Consider the following 13,236-nt stretch of genomic DNA (forward strand, 5'->3'; position numbering starts at 1 on the left):
GAGGTCTTTCCAATATAGTTGATTCTGCGATTCCTTTTTTTTTTTTTTCCATGGGAAAAAAACCCACAACCCAGTGCTAGGGTGAAACCTGTTTTTTGCTACAAATCTCCAGAGCAGTGCTGCTGCAGCAGACACGCTGCAAGTCCCAGCGCTGCGTACTCAAACAGGAGTCCTGCTTTCAGCGCGCTCCTTCGGAGGCAGGAGGCCAGCCCGGGGGTCTCCTGCTGACCTGGTGGCCACTGTGGCCGTAAGTCCAGGTATAACCCACCACCTTCCCGACGCGGCTGGATTTCAGGAACGCCGAGGCGCCGCTGAGCGCGAACCGGCACCGACCCCGGCCCGCGGCCACGGGCTGAGCCGGCGGAGCAGCGCGCAGGCGCTGCCCTGGCCCCGCCCCCCGCCCCGCCCGCCAATGGGAGGGCGGAGCGCCGCGGTCATGGCGGCGGCCGTGGGGCGCGTGGGGCGGCTGTGCCGCCGGTGGGGTGCGGGGCCGCGCGCGCAGGTGAGAGCCGGGCGGGCGGTGGCGGGGTCGGGGGTTCGCGTCCCGCCGGGAATGGCCCTGCCGGGAATGGCCCTGCCGGGTGTCCCCAAGGGGCGACATTGCCTGGGAGGCCCCGGTGTGGTGCTCACCCTGCTCCTGGGCCGGCGGGGCTGAGGCAGCCCTGCGTGGGGAGTGTCGGCGGCTGGAGTCGCGTTCAAGTCGCCTCTTTCGTGAGCTGCGTTTGTTTCCCTTGATGTGAAGCAGAAGAAGCCTGGTTAAGCCTAGAATTGACAGAGCGGTATATAGGGCAAAGCCCGCGCAAAATATGGCAGTTTTCAGGTTGATAATTCTGAATGACAAAACTCAAGAAGTTCCACCTCAACACGAGGAAGAACTTCTTTACGTTGCTGCTGGCAGGGACTGGAGTCTCCTTCCCTGGAGACCTTCCAAACCCAGCTGGACGCGTTCCTGTGCAACCTGCTCCAGGTGACAGTGCCTTGGCAGGGGGGTTGGACTGGATGATCTCCAGAGGTCTCTTCCAACCCTGACAATGCTGTGATTTTGTGAATAGTATTTGGTCAGCAGGTGAGTAGATCATGAATCATAGAATCACAGAAAGATTTGGGTTGGAAAGGACCTTAAAGATCATCTAGTTCCAACCCCCCTGCCATGGCCAGGAGCACATCCCACTAGACCAGGTTTCTCTGGGCAAGTCTCTGAATACCTACAGTGGAGAGAGAAATGTGCACCACAAGTAAGGTAACTTCTGATTAAACAGAATAATTTCATTTTGAGAGGTAGGGGTGTTCAGCTGATTGCCATTTAATTAAGGAGCTTAGCTGCTGTCAGTATTGTTTGTGCTGTGATATTTGATACACCTGTACAGATATTTAATCAGTGACCAGCAAGTGGATAAAAAGGCCTGCTGGTAACACTTTCAAGTTACAAAGTAATTTAGGATAATAAGGTTTGAAGAACTGTTGGTGACTGAACTAAACCAAACCATGGGGTAACAGAAGAAAGATGCAGTAAGGAAATGAAATGTAATACCGGAAGGAGCAATTTGAGCTATTTATATTGTTTACATCTAGATTATCTTTACCCATTAGGGATAAAGATCTGGTGCCCATGTGGGTAGCTCTTTATGCAGCAGTCAGGAATACATGGTCTTACGGTGCACAAGGAATGACAAAGAGAAAAAGGCTGAAAAGATTCTAATACTTGATTTTATTCTCAGTTGGAATAGTTTGTGTTACTTTGGCTATCTTGTGTCAAAGGTATGTTCATGAAAGTAACTTGGTTTTCCTGGCCAGGCACATCCTTGAGTTTTAGCTGAAAATGATTTGTATTGTAAATGATGGAATGTTCTCAAAGGAGGAGTCACAGAGGAAGGTAGGACTGGAAGGGGCCTTGAGGGATCATTTGTCTATTCCTCTCACCCCCAGAGATGGGATCAGTACCTAATCCTGTAGCTATATACAAATTGTCTAGCTGTCTGTGAACCAAAGGATATGAAGAGAACTAATGGGAGACAAGGCCCAGAAACCTTATAGACTCTTCTTTCCATTAGCTGTAGTTAACTTGTGCAACTGAGAATGAGGTGAGAATGTTCAGGATGGTAGGCATTTATGTGAATACAAAAAGCAAGTTCAGAAACTTGGAAGAAAATTCCCCTGAGGACCATTAAAAACAAGATATCAACATGTCTGAACTGCGGATAGCTGGAAACCGGGCAAGTGTCCTGGGAAAATTATCACTACCTGTTTGTCCTGTCCTTGTGCCTCTGATACAGGCTGTGTTTGAGAACAGGGTATAACTTGATGTATCCATGTTCTGACCTGCCATAACAATTTCTTACATCAAGCGCTTACTTGTCCTGACTGTTTGGAAATTATTTTATTATGCTTGTCCTAAAAACCCCTTGCAGTAGATTAGTTCATTACTTCTTGTCTGTCTTAGTGGAGGAAGAAGTTTAATTTCTTAACTTTAAAGTTTGTTGCACTGAGAGACAAAATGGGAACTTTGTAATTCAGTTCCCTTAGCAGTGACTGAGCAACAGGTCTAGTTTCCTGTTCTTCCAATAAGCAAATGGCAGAGATTTAGTGCTATTTATAAAGAAAAAAGGATTTATCTTAGGTACTATCCGTCATTCACTCTGATGTGATTGAATAGATGTTCTCAGCAGAAGAGTTCAGAGTTCCTATTTAATTTGATTGGGTTGAGTACTTTATCTAAATCACAGTGGTTGTTATATGTACCGATATCAGAAAGAGATGATGGTACTTTGGTGACAGTCTTTCAGAACTACATAGTTGAAATGTAAGAGAAGCCTTTTTTGCAGTTGTTAACTAAGCTGCAATTGAAAAGCCTGTTAGTACTTGAAAACTTGGGCCTAAAAACAACCAAATCTGAATTCTGTTCCCTGTTATACACATCTGACTTTTGCCATGTATTGATACATATAGAGCTATCTTTTACTTCCCCACTGTAAGCAAAACTTAATATGTAGGGTTGGTCAAACACGCACAGAAAGTAGGTTTTCTGAGCAGGTGAGATACAGTTCTATGGTTGCCTGCCAAGGGACTTAATTTTGGAAAAAAAATTTTCTTCTGATTAAATACGTCGTGAAGTCAGGTATAAAAAATAACATCAAATCACTTATGCATATTTGCTATCATCTTGTCATACTTTCTGATGTGTTTTGCAAAATGCTTCTGAGACATAAGTCTGATACTGGTTCACATAATTAGTCTGTAGGCCAAGTGAAATCTGAAATTATATCAGTGCTGTTTTAAGTAAATCCGTTAAAACACATTTTTGTGAAACCGCACGCTAGAAATCCAAAACTCACTTATTGAGCAAAAAGCAGTTCTTTAGAAACTGGGATGGCTGTGAGCATCTATATTCTGTATAATTGCTGTGTAAAAAATGTTTTGTCTTGTGCAACAAGTGAACAGAGGACTGTCTTGCATGTCTACTGGGTTCAGTAGCAGCAGCTGTGCCAGTAGCTGGAATACTGGACACTGGGCAGCTTTAGTCCTGCATTCTGATGTGGTTATACAGCCCCAGTTCCACATCTCTTAGTGAAGTCCTATCCCAGAAATAACTTCTTAGTTCAAATTTGTTTGCGCACTGCATGGTTTTTGAAAAGGAGGTGGTTGAAGTCTGCCAGATAAGAGCATGGAAGAATCATGAAAATGGTGCAACAGTGTGTGTGCTATGTCATTTGGGTGTTTTGTTGTAGAACGGACAACTTTTGGGCTTGAATTTAAATCTCCTGACTCCAATCCACCTTTCCTCCCATTCCAAAAGTATGGGAAACTTGACTTCTCTCTTAGTTGATTTGGTTTGTATCTATGTAACTCCAGTGAAGCAAAATGAACAGGATGAATAAACAGACAGTCCTAGTTACTTCTCTTCTTGAAAGAAAATAGGCCAGAGAAGTTGAAGTTGTCTGAAAATGCTAATTTTTTTTCTAAGGCAAATTTAACATAAGCTGATTTTCTGTAAGTTTATGGTCTCCCTGTAAAATCAGGATTTGCCAATTTTAATTCTAGGTTGCTCAGAAAGGAGTTGGGAAGGAAGGGTTAATCACAATGTGTTGTGTCCAGAAGTAAAGGCTTTCCCTTCTCCCAAGTTCTGGTGGAAGAGCATATTATTACATGAGCATTTTTAATAATGTTAATAAGCGTTACTATTATTAAAAAAATTGTGAGGCTGCTGTCTTCAGTAATGCTTTATGAAATATGTGAGAAGTGAATGCAAACCTCTGGTTCCCTCTACAAAGCAGAGGAGCATGCTTTCTTGTTTGACTGAAATGCCAGAAGCATTTAGCTGTGCTTTGCAGTTTCTGCCTGTGCCACCCATGAAATAGTGCACTTATCCCAGAAGAGGTACCCAATACAGTAGGTATTAATTTGCATAAGAGGCTGTTTTCTAATTATGAATAGTTTGTGTGTCCAGGGACTTTTGATTAGTGACGAATTGAAACTAGGGAAGAATATGAATAGCTTGAGGGAAGAAGGACAAAAATGAGAAAATTACAATAGAAATTGACAGGAATAAGATGAAAGGAATCTTTTTTAAAATATTCTTTTTAAAGCATACCAGAGAGAAAGCTATTTTGGGCCAAGTAATAAGGAGTCATATTTTCATTAACAGGAATTACAAATAATTAGTTACTATTAAGACAGGTTAGACAGAAGATGAATTGAATTCTGTCCTGAGGAGTGACTAGGAGAGAATGGGGAATATGTGGATATACCTTTGCTTACCTCACTGCTTTATAAGGAAATCACCAGTGCCTTGCCTGTGGAAAATGTGTGCATTTAAATTTTTGATTATTTTTCTTTTAATTCTGTGTATGTCAGTGTTTCCTCATGGGAAACATGAATATTAAAAAAGGAAGAGACAAACCAGGATTAGCACTGCATGCAATACATATAAGCTGTGGAGAAAACGAAGCAGCAACAGGCTCTTCAGCACCAAGTTCTACCTTTGACATGTTTTTAAATCTTCTAGCAGAGGTATATGTTACTTTCCTGAGGATCATACCCTGAGGGGCAAATCTTTGTCTGTCAGGTAAAAGCATAGAGGGTTAGTCCTTTCTGACTCATGTGATCTTATTCAGAGATTACTTTACCTTCTATAGCAAGCCTGATTGAATTCATAGGACCTATTTTGCAGCCCAGGCATGGGCTATACAGAGGTTTAATGCAGCATATTGTAGTCTTTATTTCAAGTTGAAATTTCAAGTGGAGTTGTTACATTTTGTATATTGAAGACTGACATAGGTATGGATGGGTAAATTGGTCATGAATAACTTTACATATGTGCAACAAATCTAATGAGTTGGATCAGTCCATCCTGGACGGCCAGATGTCCAAAATACCAGCTGGGCTGTATGAAAGTACAAGGAAAAGCTGTGTTTCATTTCCTGTTGAAGTAGGACTTTACCATGTAATGCAGGACACCAAAAGCTTCTTTTCACAGGAGAAGTTCTTGTAAGCTAACTGACGTTACTAACAGAAGGTACAAGTATGATCTGCTTTTGTGTTTGCCTTGTAAATACATTTATGTAATCTTGTTTTGATGAGTCGTGTTTATATTGTTGTAGTTATAACTGGGTTTTGAGATTAATGTTGTATTTGTGTAACTTACAGGAAGGTAGCAAGTGTTTTATTTTTTTTATATTAGCTGAACTCAGAAGGGTGAAATCTGTCAAAATGTTCACCATGTCTAAATTGTGCTTGGAAGAAGACAATTCTCATGACTTGGAGAATATTAAATAATTTCAAATACTACCTTTGTTCTGTTCCTTGTAATCAGGAGCAGAACTAGTTCACATTGCTGCATGTGTTTGTTTTTAATGTTTTGCTAAAGGTAGACTGAGGCTGCAGCTCCCAGAGCAGCAGGACAATTTAATAATTTGCTCAAGGAAATGAAGGTAAAGAAAGGACTCCCCCTCTACTTTATTCCTCCCATTTATGTGTTTCAGCCACCTTCTTGTTCCAGCTTTGGCAATTCTCAAAGTGATCTCTGAACTTCTCAGACATACCAGCTTGGCTGAGAATTGCCCACTTGTTGAGATGAAGCAGAAGTTAGTGTTCTGCCACATGTAGGGAGCTGAGTTGGCTTGCAGAGTTGTTCTGTGCCAGAGCTGGCATAGGGCGAGTAAAGGGAGTGGAGGAAAGAATGCTGGCAGGGGTGGACTATGAGATGGGCAGTGTCTGCCTTGTGAAGCTGCGCTGTCTGCTCACAAAGCCTAGCCGTGGCATGTTGAAGGGATGGGGGTGAAGTCTTTCAGAGTACTATGTGATGAACAAAACTTGGCATTTTTCTCAATCAGAAGTGATTCTTTTTCTGTCTTTGCTTTTCTGTCTCACATCGCTTTTTCTTGTGATTCCCTTCCTCCCCCCACCCACAGAAGACCACACAAATAATCAGTTCTCATTCAGTCTGTAGAATAATTAAGCTGCAGAGAACTTTAATACTAATGTTGGAGAGCCAAAATAGTGCATAATATTGGCACTAGGCCAGAACTGAGACATTGCAGCTCTGTCAGTGAAGCTCCTGTTGTCTGGCAGAGAGCATCACTGAAATTAGTCATCTTAAAAACTGTCTGTCTTGATGGAAGTAAGACCAAACCTGTGTGCCACAAAGACTGGAAGGTAACTGCCCCCTGAGTTATGACCTGAGCTGGTACAGTGCTCAGTAGTATTTGCTGCTGGACTACACTATTAGTTTTCTGCTTGGTCGACTTGAGACACTGAAGTAGCTTAAGAACCATTTTGGCACACAAACAAGGAAGGAGCACTTCATAGCCTTTCCAGAGCCTTTAGCAGTATTTGGTCAGTGGCTTCTGAAAAGCCACTTGGTAGCTGCCCTGCATATTCTTACCATACTTTGTTGTGGGATACCTTCTAGGTGAAGGCAAAACCTTCTTATTTGCTGATAGATTTTTGTTTTCTTTTATGATGGGATCTGTTGATCAGTGCTGTCCTTTGCTTTTGCTGGATGTTCCTGATATAGGATATACTATGTTTCTTTCCATCAAAAAAATCTAAATTAATTGTAATGTGTGAAAATGCGAAGCTTTTAGAATGTGTTTATCTGTTTATGGACATTCAACCATTGGAAGAAAATGGTTTAATGAGTAATAATGCTTTTCCTGACTTATTCCTGTAATGTGTTGAATCTTGTTATGGGTATGAATAGCTTGCTATACTATTCATGTATTCATTTTATTTAGAGCTCACTATTCCAGAAGTGTAAAATCTCTCACTTTTTTTTTTTTTTTTTTTGTTAGATGTTAAGGCTGATCTGTGCCACTACAGCAGTGCAGAGGAAAAATGTAGGAGCCTCAGGACCTGAAAAGTACACAGAGGCATTTATTAAAAAACAGATTGAAGAGTTCAACCTAGGAAAGAGACATTTAGCCAACATGATGGGAGAAGATCCAGAAACTTTTACCCAAGAGGATATTGATGTAAGTACAGTTGCTCTGTTGGAGAAGTAATTTACTGTAGAGTTTCAGATATTGAAAGCACTTTACTTCAGCATGAGCCCCTCAGCTCTCTGTGAATTTTAATCAAACTGTCAGAATAAGGAAGAATGCTACTATGCATTGCAAACATTGCAACTGTGACTGTGAATAGAGATTGTACCTCTGCTACCATGTGAGGTCAGACATCACAGTATAGAGCTGTATGCTATATCTTGCTAAAGCACAGTAGGTTCTTTTTAAAAGTACTAATGGATAATCCCCTTGATCTGAGGTTGTAAGAGGCATTGTAGTGGTTTATGTAGCATTTCAAAATGTTTACTCACAATTTGACCTGCTGTGTATATTTAGGGTTTTCTTGTGTGATGCTGTAGTTGCTGGTAATGGATATTAAATTTTATAGGATATTTTATAACCAATGCTGTGGATTAGCTTGAGAATTTAATGTGGATGTGATTTTAAGCTCATATCAGTATCTACAAACATATTGTTTTACTGTCATTCCCTCTCATGACTGGCAGACGGGTGGCCTCCTCTTTCTCTGTCATTTAGGCTCATATAGAGATAAGCTCAATTTCACTCAGAAAAATGTTTTGTTGCATGGATTTTTCTTTTTTTTTTACATCTCACCTAGCCTTCACTTCTGTCATTTCTATCTTATTTTATCGTACATCAGAGGTAGGAAGGAGAAATGTCATTAGGTGACATTCACTCTTAGGTGGAGTCTCATGGCTGAAGTTTTCTTTGCACAACAGCAACGCTACTGCTGTAGCCAAGGCAGCCCAGTGTGCCAGCAGGGCCCTTAGGATAGAGGAAGTGATGTGGTAAGTGCAAAGCAAGAGGTGTCCGTGGTTTAGTGTTTTTCAAAGCAAGATTTGTTTGTTGCCTCTCTCAGTGGCAAAATTCCATCTGCATGGCTGTGTCCATTGGAGAGGTCTTGACAGTGTGGTTACACCCAGAAATAATCTGTAGGTTGTGATACAGGCTGATTTCAAACATGTTTGACAGGCTTCAAAACTAAGTTCTGAAACCAGGCAGCAAGGTAGAGAGATCCGGAGTAATGGCCTGTTGAGAAAAAGGCTGAAATGAGACTTGAGTTTTATCAGGTGTCAGAAAATCCATAAAGGCAGCTTGAGTTCAGGTAGGAAATCAAGCTTTGTGAGTACAAAGCTATGCACTGATACTGCATCTACTTTCATGCAGAGATGTGGGTATCACTCTGCCCTTCTACAGACAAGTGCCAGTGCAGAGACCCTGCCAGTCTCAGTGTAAGTAGGTAAAGTCGACAGTGAAAGTGTTCATTGAAGTCAGCAGTAATACCAGGCTGTTTCTTTACACTGGCTATTTTATTTCTCTGCAGACTATAACATTTCCTTTTCATGTATTTTCCAGGGGTTTTTTTTCTTACCTTTAATGATCTTTATTTTTTTGAGTTACTTTCTTGTAAAGCAAGCATGCACCAATCTACCACCAGAATATGTCCCATGTTAATACAGTACAATGATGATGCTGATGGTTCAGTTTGCCTGAAAGGTTAATGGTAGGAGAATGCATTAATCTGTAGTCTGGCTTCCTTCCTTCCTTGATAGGGCCTAAGGTGAAGGCTTCTAGAAAGCAAGACTGCAAGAAATGCAAAATGACCCTATTTACGTAGTGGTTTCTTCTTTATAAATCCATAGCGCTACGGTCATTTGCACAACATTAACTAAACTCCACCATTAGTAAAAGCAGGTTCATTCTGGAAATCAGCTTTTACAAATGCAGTGCAGGTGACAATTATGGGACTGCTTTGCAGACTGTTTCTGAAAAGATGGAGAAGTAGAGCCTAAAGAGTAGTGTTTTGTTTGGTGATACCAAGGATCTGCAGTACATGTTTGATTTCTTCATATTCCATCAGGTGTTGGGAAATAATTAGAGTGTGTAATAGTGTCTGCTATGCATAATTAAATTTCTGTTATAAAAATATAAAAGCTCCTTAAGCACTGGCAGGAGAATTACCAAGCTTTACATTTTGAACAGCAATAATTCTTTCTGATGAGTGCTTATATACCTCCATGTCTTCTGCTGTTAATCAGTCTTTGCAGTGTATTTCAAAAGTAGACATCCTAGGATTCTGTGCTTCACTGGAGTTTAGGTAGAGTTTCATAAAAGCTAAACCTTGTGAAGTTTTAAAACAGGAAAAATAAGTTGACTTACTTGCTAATCCTCGGATGTTGTGGAACCAGAATTGCCTCTTACTGATGCTTTTATTTAGGAATGAAAAGTTAAGCTGTGCATTACAACAGTATTTCTGCAGGAGAAAAAAAAAATCCAGCAAATTGATATATAACTCTGCACAAGTCTACCAATTGCTTTTTAATTGGTATTATAGACCTTACTCTGAAGCTAGGATGTTTTATTCTCCTATGTGTGAATATGTGCTATGAAATTTTTCTAATTGATTTGCTTTGCCCATTCCATTTGATGTATCATTTTTCACAATATTTCATAATTTGTGCTCATTTCTAATGAACAGAGTCGTTAGGACAGGCATGTCTAAGTACAACTGACAGCTAACATTAGGTGCCAGATGCAGTTTATAAAGCTATGTAGAACTGCAGAGAACAGTTTAAATAAATTAGCACCTGTACATTAGTCTCACTTGCTGGTAATTTATAAGCGAATCAGTAGAGATGACATTTAGGTAAGTCATTGATCAAGTTAACAGCTGCATACCCACTGCCCAGCTGGGATACCTAATTAATAGAGATTGCAGTCCTGACCTAGTGCTTTTCCCCGTTTGAGTCTGTAATCCTTTTATTTTGTGATTTAACTTTTAACTTGCAGTTGTAGTAAACAGCCCACAATCATTTTCCACTGTCAGTTCTGTGATATTCCACTTTAAAGCCCAGAAATCTAAGTAAGATTAATACAAGAGGAGCATCTTAAGTTTCATGACCTATTTATATGCTGGTATTTTTATTATTCATTTTTATGCAGTCACTAAATGCTCTCCCAGATACAAGCTCATCATAAAGTAATACTCTTTCCCCGTAAGAGTTAGTAAAACTCAAAAGCTAAAGGTCTGCGTTCATTTTTGCTTTTTGTCTGTCTTATGATCTAATAGATTGTTGTCAAGCAGATGGAATAATTTGAATATAAAATACATGCTTTACTAGTATGTATACTGTTGGAAAAGTACCAGTAAGATTGTTAACTGTGAAAAGGTTAAATGTTGAAAAACCTAATTCCTCATAAGGTTTCTTTCAAAAAATTAAGGCTTCTTTCATGAAAAACTGCTTGTATTCAGTTACTTTTAGAGGTGACTCGGCACATCTCATTTCTAAATAGTGTTCAAATTTTAGCAACACAGAGTGTTAGAAATGAGTGAATATTGGCAAATGCGAAATGTCACAAATGTTATTCAGAACAAAATGTGTTTCTGAACTGCCTGTTGTCTGCAAGAAGAGTGTCTTGTCCAGCATTGTCCTTACAAGAAATAATGGATTTTGGATTTATTTAAATAGTTGAAGCTAGAATGCTTTTTTCAACTCTTCTTAATTTTTTTTCACAATGGAAGCAAACTCTGCATCAGTATTTTTTTATTTCTGCATCAATCTGAGCTGATGACTGCTGCATTTTTTTTTACCCTTTCTAATACTGTTCCTCATTTTGAAAAAATGAAATGAAGATAGAAATAACAACTGTTTCTTTCAACAGATTTTTTGGGGCTTTTTTTGCTCTGCAAGCTCATGACAGGACATTAATTTTCATTTTGAAAGTGATTACATAGTATAAATATAATGTAATATTAAAAGAAGGCGGGGTTTTTCATATAATGCCAGTGGATTGTTCTGCTTGTTTTGGTTTTTTTTCAAGTGATAGAATTAAAATGTTATGTCACTTTGAACTTGAAACTTCTTTCTGTACAAGCTAGAATTCAGCTTTAGATGAACAGTGATGGGGGTGGTTTCAATAAATTTTACTAGTTAGTTGTTAGAGGAGGGGTTTGTTTTGCAATATGAACTTAGTTGTGTCACTGATTTTTTTGTGGGCATTTTTGGTGTTTTTTTTTGTTTTGTTCTTAACCTTTTCTGTCTTGTTAAATAAATTTTAAAAAATATTTCAGAGTTAACATTTTGTGCCCCATTTTTATTTCATTCATTCCTGGGTTTACCCCAGGTATTCTGGATTTTGGATGCTGAAAACTGTTAAAGAATACTGCTAGTGTGGTTAGCAGGAAAACAGCTGTTCCAGAAAACATCTCGGTCTGAGAGGTGATGAAGTACAGTGACTAAATGATGTGATTCAAGAGGCACAGTTTAAGAAGGGAAGTGGCTCTCGTGTGATCAAGTTGAGGAGTAGAAGCTGAAACAGCTTTTGCTCAGGTGTTTCATTAAAATGTTATGGCATAAAGTGTCACTTTCTCACTTCAGTGTTTTGATGATTAAAATTTCGTATATATTTAAAAAGGAATGAGCTGGATTCTTGAGCCCGCTGCCAAAAAGGGTGCTGCTGCAAAGGGTAGAGCTGGTGTTTGTTTGGGTTTTTTAAATTTTTTTCCTTTCTTCTTTCCTTTTCCATAAAATATCTTTCCTCAGTGGATGTTACTTAGATAACTATTTTTGCACATGTTTTGCAAATGGGAATTAGTGGAATGTTTTGTGCTCAAGCTTCAATAAAGATGTGGAAAGACACTTGGGCAAGATCAATTTAAGACCTGAACTGTTGAAGTCTCCTATCCCAAAATGACTCTGTCAACTCTCTTTGAATTAAAGTATTGAATTCTTAGTTTCTCAAGACATTAGGAAATAAAACCAAAAGTAACTCTTACTGACCCAGCTGAATTTGTTTGATTCAGACTTAGTCTCTGACATGTGAGCAAACAAAACTTCTTTGCTTGTAGGGGGATGGTAGGAAGGGAAGGAGGATAAGAGGTCCGGATGTGCAACACCCACAGGGAAGAGGAAAGGTTGAGGGTGTGGCAGGTACTCTGAATTAGCGCAACATAGCACATGCAGTGCTGGACAGATTATATAATTAATTGGTTTGCATGTTTGAAGGACTGCCAGATAGGTTTTTTGGATTTCTCTGGTTTTGGGGTTTTTTTTCTTAATAGGGATGGAAGGTTGTACTCATTATTCCAACTGGCTTGAATTCAAACTTAGAGCTGCAAGTGAAAGACATTTTGGTCCTGTGGGCAGTGTATTGACTCTTCTGGTCCCTCAAAAAGTGATGATATAACAGGATTTCTTTTAGTTTGATACAGGAAAGTTAAGTTTACCAACTGTGCAGTTTAAGAAATGTCAGATGTAAACTATCTTGTTACTGACATGTTCATTATGATCTGCTGTTTTTAAAGATGTGACTACTGGGTATTTTCTTTATCTCTGTGTGGATCAACAGTGAATTTTAAAAACAAAGAGTTTCAAATCCTTAAAAGATATGACTAAATTTTTTTTTAGTAACTCATAGCAGAAGCAGACTGTACCCATTCCACCTTTTTCAAGTAATTTATGTAATTATTTTTGGAAACACTGTTGTGTTATTAGGTACCAGGATTTTTAATTCTGATTCTGCTGAAAATAATTACGGATGTTTCGTTTTTAGAAAGTTGTGGTTTGTTTCCAAAGACAATGGCAACAGTGTGATTTAACAAATAGAATGTGAAACGGCAACCTGTGGAGTCTAGAGTGGAGTGCATGTATCTTATATAGCTGACATGATGACAGGGAGAAAGTAGTTCTTCTTATTCAGCACCGCAGTTTCTTTA

At 39.4% G+C, this 13,236-nt stretch overlaps 1 protein-coding gene across 1 annotated transcript in view; it reads left to right on the forward strand.

The window, feature by feature from the left end:
• Positions 1 to 419: 419 nt before the first annotated feature.
• The window catches only part of MRPS9 (mitochondrial ribosomal protein S9), a 34,163-nt gene continuing 21,346 nt past the window's right edge, over positions 420 to 13,236 (forward strand). Inside the window, exons 1-2 of the mRNA XM_082278479.1 lie at positions 420 to 502; positions 7,290 to 7,469. Of these exons, the coding sequence (XP_082134605.1) occupies positions 437 to 502; positions 7,290 to 7,469 (246 nt within the window). The 5' untranslated portion in view covers positions 420 to 436. The remainder of the gene's footprint in view (positions 503 to 7,289; positions 7,470 to 13,236) is intronic.

This window comes from Coloeus monedula (assembly GCF_965178545.1).
Source record: "Coloeus monedula genome assembly, chromosome: 3".
Taxonomy (NCBI): Eukaryota; Metazoa; Chordata; class Aves; order Passeriformes; family Corvidae; genus Coloeus; species Coloeus monedula.